Below are 15,086 nucleotides of genomic sequence, written 5' to 3' on the forward strand. Positions count from 1 at the left end.
AAGCGTGACTAGGTTTTATATTCCGAGCGGATGTTTATTTCGCGATACCGAGTTCAGTACACGGACGGGTCGTTGCGTTAACACGCGTTTTCCTCTTGAACGCGGTCGTTTTCATGGGAGTTACAAGCTCTGCGATCTTTCTGTTACGAGATTGTAACAGTTTTTCTAGTTTATTAATTTTTTTCTTTTTCAATCCTAAAACGGCCAAGGTTTGCAGAAACGTGTGAACCGGCATCGCGTCATCGTCGCTACCCGGTTTTCGAGTGTTGGCCGTTTCTTTTTTCGCTTCCGAACCATCGCCAGTCTGTTTGGAACCGTATTTTTCGCATGTGCCAATATCGCTATTATGTCACGTTCACAAGTGAAAAATAATAATACGCGCGCCGAGGCGAGCGATACTGCACTATATCGTCTGACACCCGGTGTCTCGGTGCACATCATGTCCTCCGGTCGTGTGCGTTAATTTTCCTTTTTTTTTCGACCCGCTGCTGACGTAATGTGTTGGGGATTAGTTGGATTGGACGTTTTCACGAGCACATCGATCTTATCACGCTTTGGTAATATTCCGATTTTTTTTTAAGATTTGCAATCGTCGATAGGCACCTCCAAAATACACATAGTGTTCGTTTGGTAAGAAAATTATACGGTTTATTATAACGGTTTCGACGTTATTTTCACGTTTGATTGGTGTTATGGTCTATTATAACCGTTTGACGCCCATCACTCAAAACCATCGTTAATTTGGGATTAAAGATTAACAAGCACTCCGCAAGGACGAAAAAAAAAATTAATTAATTAAAAATGTGTGTTATAGTCAGGTAAAACGTGTGCACACGAAACGAAAACGTTAATTTTTTATTTTTATTGGTACATTTTTTTTTCTTTTTTTTTGATTATAGAACTATGGAATTTGAAATATTTCAATTTACCCACTTCCGTTAAAACGGTTCACTTTTTTTCAAGTTTTTTTTGCTACACAAGAATAATCTGTAGCGTTGTCAATTTACATTCGTAACCAAAAACCAATGCACCATACTGTATAGTTCCATATGCCTCTGAAAAGATTCAAACTAAACCATGTATATAAATATAATTACAATTTGAAAAAATACCTAACATATGATGAGGAAAAGCAGTAAATTAAAAATTGTTCATTAAACGAAAATGTATCGTATTTAATCGAGTGTTTCAGGTACACCGGTTCAAATATTCATTCGAACGTCGTTAAAACAGTCGACGGTGTACGTGTACATGTAGGTAGTCATAGAAACATCGGTGTTGTAAAAATTAAATAATAGATTTGAACCGCGATGTATTGTCAAGCACGTCAGTTGATTTAGAACCTACAAATTATCCGCGGTGTAGACGCATTTGCATATACGTACGCATGTATAAAAACCCTTTACATTATTTTCATCGGAATGTTTTTAAAAATAAATGAATGTTATGTGTGTCCGCTGCTTTTATTCTGTACGCATGTAATTTTATTATGAAAAATAAAGTAACACGCATCGTTCACTGTGCCAAAAACAAATGTTCGACAATGAAATGGATTAGTATTCAAAAACACAGTGGGTTATATTTAACGAGATAGTATTCCTTTTGTCTTACGTGACTTTGAATTTTTTTTTTCGACGTTTCCCTCCCCCCTCCTCTTTCTCATTAAATACAAAAATCCTTACATTTGTTTACGATCACGGGAGCCTAGTTGGTGGTATTGTAGTTGTGCAGTGCGAACGCGTATGTCGTTTAAACACGTGCATTACGAGCGAGCTACGTGTGGTTACGCACATATGTGCCGCTGATGATCTTTACCAGCTACTGTACGGAGACCTCCTGTACCTAATTCGTACTCTTAACCACGGTGTTGTAGATCCGTGTACGAGACTGCACCGAGATCGAGTGTTGCGGTGAACATTTTTAAAATATTAAAATATTAAAATGGATCACAAAACGCATTGATCACAAACAATTTTTTCGTTCAAACGCTTTGTAACGTCAAAGTACCTGCAGTAACGTATCGTATCGTTGTACAAGTTGTGACTGCAATGCCATGCGATATTTCGTTGCAGTAACGTATCGTATTTGGCGTAGAGAAAGTGGCATCCCCATCGCCCAGCACTAGCTGCTGCAATAGCCATCCCCTGGCTTTAGTTGGCTGGGGTTTGGTCCTCCAGGTTGGGGGATTATCGTAGGGCTGACAAACCTACCTAAGTAAAACTCTTATATTATGACATCACAAATATCGAAGCCTCGGACAAGATATTATGGATTAAAGACTGGAAAATGGAAACGAAACACTGGATTAAAAATAGCAACCTGGAATGTAACAAGCCTGTTTAGAACTGGTGCATGTCAAAATTTAGCTGACGTGTTGAGCACATATAAGATAGACGTTGTAGCAATACAGGAAATACGATGGCTAGACGTTAGACAAATTGAAGTAGGCGAATACATAATATACTACTCTGGATCACAGAGTTCTCACCATTTTGGAAGTGGCTTCGCAGTGCATAGAAAGTTAGTGCCACACGTCATAGAGTTTAGACCAATTTCAGATAGACTGTCGTTACTTATGCTAGACATGAAGCCAATAAACGTATGTATAGTAAACGCACACAATTCAACGGAAGTTAGCAATCAAAATAGAAAAGATGAATTTTATGATGAATTGACGAAAATATATGAGGGAATATGGAAAAATTAATTAAAAACAGTGATGGGTTATATGAATGCAAAATGTGGTAGAGAATCACAATTATCCCCACGATTGAAAGAGAAAGCCTGCACGAGTAGTGCAATGATAATGGGTTGAGACTAGTGTCGTTTGCAACATCCACTGGCATGAAAATAAGCAGTATTACATTTCCCCATAAGGACATACATAAAGCAACATGAAAATCACCAGATAACAGAACGAGAAACCAAATCGACCATGTATTAATCAAACGCAGATTTAAGAGTAGTATAATAGATGTCAGAAGTTATAGGGGTAATCAATGTTGGGAATAGATAATGCGAAATTTATCTAGATAATGATGAAAGATAATATGTCCAAATTCTTCTAGATAAAGATAATTGATAAAAAAAATTAAAATATCTAGATAATGATAAAAGATAATTTCATTTTTATCTCGATAAAAAAAAAGATATTTTCAAAAAATGTTATTTTTTGGTCAATATTTCATATTCTAATAATATCTATGAAGACTCAATTATAATCAGGGGCGTATTTAGAAATGTCTTATTGGGGGGGGGGGGTTTACAAACAAAAAATTCAAAGTATACATAGTTATAACTTTTCCATTTCAACAAAACTGTCGTTATTCATAATCAAATAATCAAAATACAAGTGTTTGATTGAAACATAAACTTGTATTACACAAATTTATAATAAAACATATTTTCAAATATAATTTTTGTAATTACAATAACTAAAGACGTCTGGGGTGTTTATTAGCATCTGTATCAGCTACTTCTTCAGGTTTTATAATTATTTCAGGGTGTATATTAAGGATTATTCAGAGTGTATACAATGGTAATCCGTTTAATCGATGGTATTATATTATCATGATATATTGATACTCCAGTATTTCACCGTGTGCCTGAGCGTGAAAAAGGGCCTAAAACAATAAATAAAGTATAAAATACGGTGAATGGGGGGGGGGGCACGGGCTCCATGAGCCCACCTCTTAAATACGTCTCTGATTATAATCATTATTATCAATAGGTACCTAGGTGTTTAATGTTTATTGTAGTAATGTAGTGTACCATTAAGAAATATTTATAAATAATATACAATATTTAATGACAGTTAATCACTAAAATGTAAAAGAAAAAAAAAAAAAATGGCACGAAGCAGTTATCATACCACTACATAAAAAAGGGCATAAAGTGTGACAACTACAGGGGTATCTTCCTCCTGAATACAGTATACTAAATATTTTCCAAAATTCTACTGAAATGCCTGATGCCATACGTAGACGAAAATATAGGTAGCTACCAATGCGGTTTTAGAAAAGAAAAATCGACAATAGACCAACTGTCAATCATAGCACAAATCATTGAAAAAAGGTATGAATACAGACAGAACGTGTGGCAGTTGTTCATAGATTTTAAAAAAGCGTATGACAGCGTACATAGAGAAAGTCTATATAACATTATGCATGAATTTGGGTTTCCTAGAAAACTGATTGGAATAGTAAAACTCTGTATAGAGAACACACAGTACACAGTGAGAGTAGACAATACAATGTCTTTACTGTAGACACAGGATTGAAACAAGGGGATGCTTTGTCCCCAATTCTATTTAACCTGGTACTGGAAAAAGTTGTAAGAGAATTACAGTGCCTAAGAAGCAATCAAGTAACAAACAACGACAATGGCCTACGTATACTCGGTTTTGTAGATGACCTGGATATAATAGAAAACTCGTTTATAGAAATAGCAAATGCATCGAGGGAACTGGAAAAAGCCGCGGAAAAAGTCGGTCTAACAATAAACACAAACAAGACTAAACTAATGGAACTAAAAGATAGTGACATAGACCCACAGCAAATTGAAGGACTAACGTTTGAAAAAGTAGAAGAATTCAAGTATCTAGGGGCAACTCTGAACATAAAGAACGATTGTTCTAAAGAAATAAATATACGTATAAATAAAATGGAAAAAACCTTCTACGCATTACTGAAATTTCTTAACTCAAAAACGCTCTCGAGAAGATCTAAAATGAGATTGTATGTGTCAATTATAAGACCCACATTGACCTACGGATGTGAAGCTTGGACTAGAACGGTGACGACGGAAAGGAGGTTAAGAATTCTTGAAAACAGGATATGGCGAAAAATATGTGGCCCTGTGTTTGATACGAATATGAGATGTTGGCGAAGAAGATTCAATAGAGAACTACAGGAAATGATGAATCTGGCTCCAGTTACTAATTTCATCAATGGTCAAAGGATCCAATGGCTAGGTCATATCCTAAGAAGAGAAGAAAACTACCATGTACGGGTTGCGTTCGAGTGGAAACCTAAGAGAAAACGACTAAAGGGATGTCCCAGGAAGAGGTGGATTGATGGAGTGGCGGAAGACCTAAAGGAAATGGGCATAGAAGATTGACATAAAATTGCTCAAGACAGAGAAAAGTGGCGGGATATTGTAGTGACGGCTAAAATTCTTAGAGAGTAGATTGGACAAAAGAAAAGAGAAGAAGAAAACGCGTATCGTATCGTTGTACAAGTCGTGACTGCAATGTTTTGCTATATTTCGTTGCAGTTGACGATCTCGCGGCAATGTTTTCATAAATCATCATGATGACGTATCGATAACGTACAGTTCTTTCGTTTGACAACAACCGTTCGAAAAAACGAGAAAAATTAAACAAAAAACAATAATGCACGGCAATTAGCACATTTTCCACAATTCCGGTACACTTCCGTTCAAGATGTACAACTTAGTACCTACTTACAAGTGTGATCGAATCAAGAGTTTATATTATGTACACTATTAATGTAGGGGCGTATTAAAGAAGGGATATGGGGGTCATATCCCTCCATAGGCCTTTTTAAAATTGTATAAAATAGTGTCCTTAATGTAAGGAAATTATAAAGAAACAAAAATGTTGATATATACAAATACATATAAATATATATTTTATTATTTATATTTAAATTTGCAGGTTAGGTTAGAAATTTTCCTCCCATAATAATATGTTTGAAACTGATCCCCCCCCCCATACAAAAGTTATGTATACGTCACTGTATAAATGTTAAAGCGTTTTTTGTGTATTTGACGGATATGCCAAGTTCAAAAATACAACGCATGTTGAAATTCACTACACAGACTACGTCTAAAACAGTCTACTTGAGAGACTTCAAACACATGGATGTTTATTAAACACAGATTTCATCTTTAATGATCTAAAACATGATTATTCTGATTATTATATATATATATATATATATATATATATATAATCTTATGCATTAAACCGAATCTTATTATTTCAGACATTATATTTAACCTTATTATGGTACTACATATTACTGTATAAATTATCGTCCAAGTTATTATTACCTAACTGTAATCGAATCTATAAGACGTCAATTTGAATAAATAATCATGAAAAATACTGATAGGATTATGTAGGGCTGACGGGAAATTGTGTGCGGCTGTGATAAGCTGTCGGATGGTCGTCATAAGAGTATCCAAAACTACAAAAGCATAAAGAAAAAAATTAAACAAAGGGTGTACCATTAAATAGAAATATTTCCAATTAGTTTGGTATTTATCTTACACGTGTAAAAGTTACTCGTGTATACGCAGATAAGATAGCAGAACCGTATGTCCAGACGCACATTTTGTCTGTTAAAATTAATCACTCTTGGGATTATACGTATATGACTATACGACTATACAAGTTTATACATAGGTTAAATAAACTTGATAAAATGAAAAATAATCTTTTTACTAGAATTAATTAAAATTACCATTCTCCCCAACACACTAATTAAAAAATAGGTAGTTCCCTTTGCTGCTTATGAAAGCCCATTGGTACATTCATTTATAACAGTGTTTCCCAACCTTTTTACCACCACGGACTACTTCGACAATATTTTATAGGTCACGGACCACCTCAATTTTACATAAACTAGGAAGACCTTTTTTTATTTGCTCATTAACAAGAATTTATAATTTCTTTATAAGAGGCTTTTAATAATGCTTATAATTGATTTTATTTTATTAAAGTTAAAAATAATTAAAAATTTAATACAAACTAATATTCTAAAAAAAATTACATTACATTATTATAGTTATTTAAGGTAAATTACAAAAATTATAAAAACAATTTAATGCGATTTTTGTGCTTGCATTTCGTTCACTAACAAAGATATTCTTGGGTTGATATTGCTCAAAGCTACACGCAAGTCTTTAGTGGGGTCCAACCGATTTCTCTGTTTATTTTTAATGTAGAGTAGTCCAGAAAATCCTTGTTCGCACAAATAAGTTGTCGAAAACATGACTAAATATCTTAATGCGATTTCTCGAAGTTTAGGGTACGCAATCGTTTTTTTACAGCAAAACTCTTCGATATTCATGCCAGATTCAAATGTATCCTTACAGTTTCGATCGTTTTGTAACTCTATCAAATTTTCCTGGTTATTATCAGATACCTCATTGATTTTAATGATAAAAGGGTTTCGAATCATACTTCGTATACCATTTGTTTCCAAATCATTATATTCTGGAAAATATCGATTAAACTCATTTTTAAGTTTTTTCAAATGTTGTAAAACGTTTTGCTGTACCTCATTTACGAGGTCAGCATATTTTTCGTTATCAATCAAGCTTTTCAGTGTTTGAAACGCTGAATAATTATTCATCTCAACTTTACTTATCCACAAATAAATTTTACACATAAACGCTCAAAGTTTATCTTCAAATATGAATATATTTGCAGAGCCTTCCAGTTTATTATTTCCTGAGCCTTTTAATTGCAAATTAAGCTTGTTTAAATGTTCGAAGATATCGACAAGATAAGCCAGGTATATTTCAAACTTATGATCACAGATACATTTCAATAAATTATCATTTTTTTTCTCAATTAAAAACATTACCACCTCCTCCTTTAGTGAAAATAACCGTGCCAACATGTTACCTTTCGATAGCCATAGGACTTCGGTATGAAAAAGTAAAGTTTCATATTCAGAGTCCAAGTCCGAGCATATTTTTTTAAAAATGCGAGTATTTAGTGCACTAGTTTTGATGGTGTTTACCAACTTTATGACCTGTTTCAAAGTATATTGGAGTTCTTCAGCTAATGTTTTTGATGCTAATGCTTGTCGATGAATAATACAATGTGTTGTCAATACTTTACGGTTTTTTTCTTTCACCAACGTTGCTAGGCCTGAGCGTGATCCCAACATAGCTGAAGCACCATCCGTATAAAAACCTGCTAACTTTTCCCACATAATGTCGTGCTTTTCAAAATAATTATTTATTATCTTCAGTATATCACTTCCTTTTGATGTAGTACTCAATTCTTGTAACAATAAAAGCTCTTCTTTTATTAAATTGTCGTTGTCCAAAAATCGAACAAAAACCAATAACTGACAACATTGTGAAATATCAGTACATCACTCTGCAATGCGTAAAAAGGTGAATTTTTTATTTTTACTAGTAATTGTTCTTCAATATCGAAAGACATTTTATCAATACGAGCTTTCACAGTATTATTCGATAATGGAATTTCTTGAATTTTCTTTTTAGCTTCCGCACCTAAAATTTCTTCTACGGCAGTTAATAAACAAGGCTTTAATAAATTTTCACCAATTGTGTGTGGTTTCTTTGATTTTGCGATTAATTAAAAAAAAATTTTAAATGACGCAGATAGAACTTTTTCGTTTGCCTCAAATCTTGAACCACTTGTTCCTAGTTTCATTTTTTTCAAAATTTTCTGATTTACCCATGAAAAACTCTGGATCACTAAATTTAGAATGAACACTTTTTAAATGCCGTTCTAACTTGGCGGGTTTCAACGCATCATTACTGAGAACGGTGACACATATTACACACTGTGGTCGAATTTCACGATTAGTTTCGATTGCGATAAATCCAAATTTTATGTATCCATCGCCATACTTTTTTTTCGAAGCCATATTTCGACAATCTAGCACACGAAAAATTAAAAAGAACACAAACGTTGACTACGGAATACAGGTACGGAGACACTAACAACAAAAACCAGCAATATTATATTCAACTTTGAACATAATCTGTTATCAGTTGAAATAATAACATGGGTTTCACTACGTAATATAAATTTATAAAAATATTTTTACATTTTGTAAGTATGGCTCGCGGACCACCAGTGGTCCGTGGACCATAGGTTGGGAACCTATGATTTATAATGCTCGTTGTTGCTTCTAAAGTGTCTGGAGACCGTTTTTTTTATTTTTGCTGCTTCCGAATCATGTGAGTGCTTATTTATAATCTTTAACACCTGATATTAATTTAAAAAAAAAGTAATTAGGTAATAATTCTTTTATATAAATATATGTAATATATTTATATAAATATTGGATACTTTTTATTATTTTCTAATTGCTATTGTTTATAATATAAATCTTATATTAATTTAAATAATTCTTAGTATTAGCTCAGATGTTTCGGCCGATGTATGAATTCTACAAAATTTGTATTTAATACAATTATTTTTATACCGACATCTCCAAATTTATTTTGATCAACACAATTGTATGAATTAAATATACACATATACATATAGCCATCATGTGTAAAAATTTCTTGTCCACGAATACTAATGCTCTGTATTTGGTCCATTGTCGTTAGCAACTGATTTGTGGTTTAAACTTCGTAACGATTTTGATTACAAACATAAGTGGGTTTAGATATACATATACCTAAAACCGCTTATAAATATAATTATAAATCGTTACGAATAGTTATTATAGTTAAGTATAGTATCTCTATAATACACACCATGATACAATAATATATTATATATATATATATATATATATATATATGCATTTTTTTTTGCTTCATTATTTTTATAACTTTGTATAGCAGTGGTTTTTAACCTGTGGTCCGTAGCCCTCTAGCGGTCCGCGATACTCAAGTCGGGGGTCCACGGTAGCCCTAACACATAACATATGTACATCTATACGTGACATGAGTGCATTATTATAATATTGTTTGATTAATATTATTATTATTTTTTTTCATTTATTTTTATTATATAATAGATACATTTTATCATTATACGATGTTATAAAACTTGTGTCCTAACTATTGTATTAAGCTAATAAAAATTAAATTTTAAGATTATTAAAAAAATAAATGAAAACTAAAATAATTAAATTTAAGTTAACTGAAAAATTAAGTGAAATAAAAAGAATTATAAATATGTATGTTTTGTTATGTCTATTAATGTAATTTATTATGTAAAATAATTATTATAATTTTAATTTTAATAACATAAGATGTTTTGTAAAAAAAAAGTATTCCAAAAAAAATTAGTCAAATTAGTTAAAATAAAAAAAGGGGGTCCGTGATTTACAAAAAGCTAAGAACCGCTGTTGTATAGTATAATGTATTTATTTTCATATATTTTAGTATATCACTTATTATAATAATATGTTACTATTATATTAATGTTATAATATGTTCATGCAGGTGGCATTAATTTAATTTAAATACGCCAAAACGGCCACGGCAAGATGTCCTAGACCGGAATCATTTCGGTTTTTTGGTATACCGTTACAAACCGGTATTGAAATCAAAACCGTAATACTGAAAATTATTTTCAATACCGTCAGCCCTTGGTTTATGTTGCGTTAACTCGTATAGTGCACTATATCAGAAAATTATACCTACGTGACACGTAATACAGTATGTGCTGCTTTTCGGCCGAACGCTGCAGTGTTGCATGCAAATGCGTATTTAGCGTAGTCGAACGTTATATAGTTCAAAGTCTGTTCCGCATTAATATTAGACAATTACTATTATTCGGGTTCCATTCTGGCGGTCATTGCTGCGCGCGGTTGCAATTTAAAAACGGGTTTAGATAATACCTTGCGCGTCCTTCTGCGCGTTTAGGGGAACTCATTACATACAATAATACACATACCAGCGTTTTCTAAATACTAAAAAAATCAACTACAGTTTAAACACAATTAGACTGGAGCATTTAAATTCGAAATATATCAAATGCATTCCTCCGGATTTTGTATTGCACTGTACTGTACACAACGCGCGCTGTGTTTTACATTCGAATCGTTTGGTGTAGTCGAAACCGATAAGTAGGATATTTTTGGTGTAACGTCACTACTCTATACAAAAATTAAAATCGAGGAACGTCATTCAGTTTCCAGACTGTCGATGCTACGACCGTGCTGGAAAATACTGCTCACATTTTTCGGGATTCGTCCGTTGCGATGGTTACCAACCTTCCTCCAGTTGCGGAAAATCGTCCGAGTCACCTGCCAAATTCGCTCTCTACGGAGGAGACCATCCGGCAACTATAAAATATGCTGTGTATACAATGACCTCCAACATTTCCGCAAACCAACCTCGAACAAACATGTCATCCAAAACAACAACACTAAATATAGTAGATATCAGTAAAATAACGGGTAATTACGGTGGGCACCCCGTAGTTGCTTTAAACAAAAAACTACTCATGTTCTGTTAAAAAATACCAATGTGAATTGGTAAAATAACAGATAAACAGTTAACAGACACTTTTTTCACACCTCTTAATAGATTTTCAACCTCATAACGATATGTAAAATAATATCCCCGACAAAAATAGTGAAGAAACCTTCTCTTCTCCTCTACTAATTTACCATATTGCCTCTAAACAGTTCTCTCCGAGTGAAATCCAATTAAATATTTTGTTTTTTTAAAAATCACGCAGGAAGGATCAAATTATTGCTGAGGTAACTCATTGATTCTCTAAAAAATCACTTATTCACCTAACCCATATTCTAAATTCCATACTAATATTTCATAGTATGAAATTCATACTTCCTTCTTCAATGGAAAATTTTAGTAACAATATTATTCTTGAAAACTGGCAAACCTCTAGATCAGTGGTTCCCATATGTGCACCGCGGTGTCCTAGAGGCACCACGACCACTTTCTAAAAGCATCGCGGTCTACGGTTCATAACAAATAGTTGAAAATGTATAAAATTGTTTTTCCTTATTGTTTTCGTAAAATTTTTTTAGCAAATAGTGTAATATTTTCTATTGTATAATCGGATATTCTTATTTTAACCTTATAATATTTTTGTATAATAATTATAATCATAATAATAATAATTTTTACTTATCTATTTTTTGAGTTTAAAAATGCATGAATTTATTACTAAGTTAAATTTTAATAAAATTAATAAAATCGGTTATCAATAGATTCTTTTTTTTTTATTCTGTCTTTAATATTATTCACAGCCAGGGTAGTGGTTAAATTGGGCCCAAAAAAAGGCAACGCGGAAAAAAAAGTTTGGGAACCGCTGCTTTAGACATTCCATTTTCCTATCACCCAATAAGACACCGATCTTTTTTTTGCCAAATTATATGAAAAATTAATAATCAGACGTAAGTCGAAGTACATTTTAATGATAAAAAAAAATAATCTCTCTTCCGTAATAAAGACTCCACCTTTCATCAAGTTTGTCGCCTAACCGATGCTATTGCTTACTCTATTGAAAACAATTTTACTTTTCTACCGTTCTGCTAAACGTTGCTCAAGTCTTTAATGTAGTCTGACACTCTGGGCTTCTGTATACATTAAAAAAAATCCCATTCCTAATTTTTATTTTTCAAAAAACAGTATTTAGAAAACCGTAGATTGTAACTTAAATATGTTCTGAATACTCAAACCTAGTATCTATCCTGGCCGGCGTACCCAAGTGGCAAAAAAATCAAATATTTACAAAATGCAAACAGTCCAATCCGTGTAATTACAAACAACGCCGAAGTGGCCAAATCTTCTTATGTGACAGCGAAAACCACTCAAATCTACTTAACGGTGCACTTAATTTAGTAAACAAACCTGGAATTCAGTCGGAGCGGAAGAGGCATTGGTGTTGCGATGTTTTTTTTAATTACAACAAAAAAGAAAAAGAAAAAAAGAATAATATATTTATGTATTTAAAATGGGAACAAGTTTTTACAGAGTCTGAGTGTTACCGTTGAGAAGTTACCCTCGTCGAGCGTCCATGTTCCTTTATTATTTCTGTTCGAACATATGATTGAATGTGGAAAAAAATATCGTTTTGCTGTGCCGTTTATTGACACAAATGTTTGAACAATCAGAAGTGTGCCATTCAATTTCAACATCGATATTATTGGTACACTTTTCAGTTGTTCAATTACATCCGGTATTCGTTGCAATTTTTATCGCAGATCTTTTAGTCCGTTACATTATTGAACGAATGTATCGTGATATTCCATGTTTTTGTGAATCCAAATTTGTGTTTTGACATTTTAATTGATATTTCTTTCGATCACGATCGTTACCACTCAGAAACACTTTAAGCGTTTTTGATAATGTATTATATTTTACGCGTGTACTAAGCGCGAAGTTGCGTTTTCCGGCACAAACGGTGAGCAGTATAATTTTACGGTTATGGTTCACCACACGCGTGCCGAAAACGTAAAACGATCTGTTTCAAGCAACTATTATGCACCTACAACAACGATGGTCGTTTCGTAAGCGTTTAGGAAATAATTTAATTTCTACTAATAGAAAAAAATCACAATTTTTTTTAATTTTTTTTTTTTTATAGGTCGTATATATTTCAAACGCGCGCGTTTTAATCGCCCTTGCACCGAACTCAGCACGAACAACGTTAAATCATTTATTTTTCCGCGAATGGTATTCATTACGAATACATTACGTTAAATATTTCAAATAAACATTAATGTACTTCTTCGTAAGTGGGTGTCTCGCTGAGGCGTGCGCGAGTTGTACAATTTCGTTGTGATGGTTAAATTTAATGTAGCGCATATGCGTTGTATTAGTTACGGTTTAGAAGCCAACGCTATAAAACATCGCAGTTAATACGTCACATTAATTCGTGAGCTCGAGATAAACACACATTTTTACTACGAAAGACTCGTAGCCGAAATAACATTTTACACACGCACACTACTCCGGTATTTTCCGTAGCGTTTTCATCATTACACAGTTCGGTTATTATTAAACCGTTCTATACATACTTATTACGCGCATATAGATCATATTAATGATTAAAATAAACGGAAGACAAATACGAAACAAATCTAGTGCATATTGTATTCCAATCGTTTTTCAATGAATTTCTACATCGGGGAAAAAAATCTGTTCCGATTATGAAAATATGATGATCCCAACGAAGGAAAATTGATGGCCCAGCAGGGACAGCAGTAATTTTGGTTAAGAGTAACAATCCATTAGGAGACACTCGAAAGTGATTATAACTTTTGATTTTCATTAGCTAATAACATACGTATATCATAACTTTTTATTATTTCTTTCAGTTAATCGGTTTGCGTTTAACTAGTTTTGTTCTTATTACTCGAAGTTATTATACAATGTAATGTTACCAAAATTCTACCAACGCACTATACGTTAACATAAATCCAGTTTTGTCTCGTGATTTTTCACCTTTCAGATTACAAATCATCCTAAAAACCAATATAAGCTCTACAAAACGAATAATGATATTTTTTCCAAGTATTACATTTATGTAAATTCATTCTTCCATTTTAACGTGAAAATATTATACATATAATTATAATTTAGCTCCTCTATCGACTGGATATTACTTTAAACATATGATTATTGATGATTTTTCGATGAATTCGGAAAAAATCGTAGAAACCCCTACGTAAATACCGAAATCACCTCGAGAACACGGGTTGTAAAGTCGCTTTCAAATTTCGAGTTCCGCGTGCGGAACATTGGGAATCGTTTATGATTTCAAAACGATTTCACCGCAAGTCAGTCGGTCGGCCGAACACTAAATATCCAGCCCAGAAGCAGCCCATCTTACTTCGTAAGATTGTTTTCGGTGAAATCGGCCGACGACGGTAACCATTCGGACGGTTCGCAGGGTAACCTCCTCAAACAAATAAGCCCATAAGTCTCGCAGAATACGACCGGGCAAATGTTTGACCACCTGAGGTGAACAAGTGGCCGTCCGTTCGTGATGAAATAGGTTTTACGATTCTTCTCGGACATTATATGGTTATTGTTCATCAATCGAGATTTCCACGGAACGCGTTAAGACCGGCGGTGTGACCGAGGGATGGGTGCACTAACCCCGAACACTCACGTACACACGTAAACCGAACCGTACGATGTTCCGAACACCAGGACCGGTGGTGTGGATTGGACTGTTCAAAGGGATGGAAGCATTCTCGAGCGGTGTTCCGCAATCGAAATAAAAGTTTCGCCGAGAATCGCAAGGTTTTTAAGCTTTCAAAGTCGCAAACGGCACGCGAGCCACTACGCGATTAATTTCGCATCAAAGAGTTCATATCATCGAATCCCGGACATGATGAAAATAATAATAA

The 15,086-nt window shown here is 33.5% G+C and overlaps 2 protein-coding genes across 2 annotated transcripts; both read right to left on the reverse strand.

The window, feature by feature from the left end:
• Positions 1 to 6,848: 6,848 nt before the first annotated feature.
• On the reverse strand, positions 6,849 to 7,382 carry LOC112684572 (zinc finger BED domain-containing protein 5-like). Its single transcript, XM_025556159.1, has one exon. It carries the CDS (start codon positions 7,380 to 7,382, stop codon positions 6,849 to 6,851), a length of 534 nt encoding a protein of 177 aa, XP_025411944.1.
• Positions 7,383 to 7,424: 42 nt separating this feature from the next.
• Positions 7,425 to 8,657, reverse strand: LOC112684580 (SCAN domain-containing protein 3-like). The gene is made up of 3 exons (XM_025556172.1): positions 8,465 to 8,657; positions 8,177 to 8,289; positions 7,425 to 8,108 (listed from the first exon to the last, which is right to left on the reverse strand). Exons 1-3 carry the CDS (start codon positions 8,655 to 8,657, stop codon positions 7,425 to 7,427), a joined length of 990 nt encoding a protein of 329 aa, XP_025411957.1.
• Positions 8,658 to 15,086: the final 6,429 nt, after the last annotated feature.

This window comes from Sipha flava, unplaced genomic scaffold (genome assembly GCF_003268045.1).
Source record: "Sipha flava isolate LNK unplaced genomic scaffold, YSA_version1 105_pilon_pilon, whole genome shotgun sequence".
Classification (NCBI taxonomy): Eukaryota; Metazoa; Arthropoda; class Insecta; order Hemiptera; family Aphididae; genus Sipha; species Sipha flava.

Bases quoted from the DNA above. Each gene is read 5' to 3' on its own strand.
- LOC112684572 (XM_025556159.1), bottom strand. From the start codon at position 7,382: ATGAATAATTATTCAGCGTTTCAAACACTGAAAAGCTTGATTGATAAC.
- LOC112684580 (XM_025556172.1), bottom strand. From the start codon at position 8,657: ATGGCTTCGAAAAAAAAGTATGGCGATGGATACATAAAATTTGGATTT. The intron at 8,290-8,464 runs GTAAATCAGAAA...TAACTGCCGTAG, and splicing joins TGATCCAGAGTTTTTCATGG to AAGAAATTTTAGGTGCGGAA. The intron at 8,109-8,176 runs GTAAAAATAAAA...CAATGTTGTCAG, and splicing joins ATATTGAAGAACAATTACTA to TTATTGGTTTTTGTTCGATT.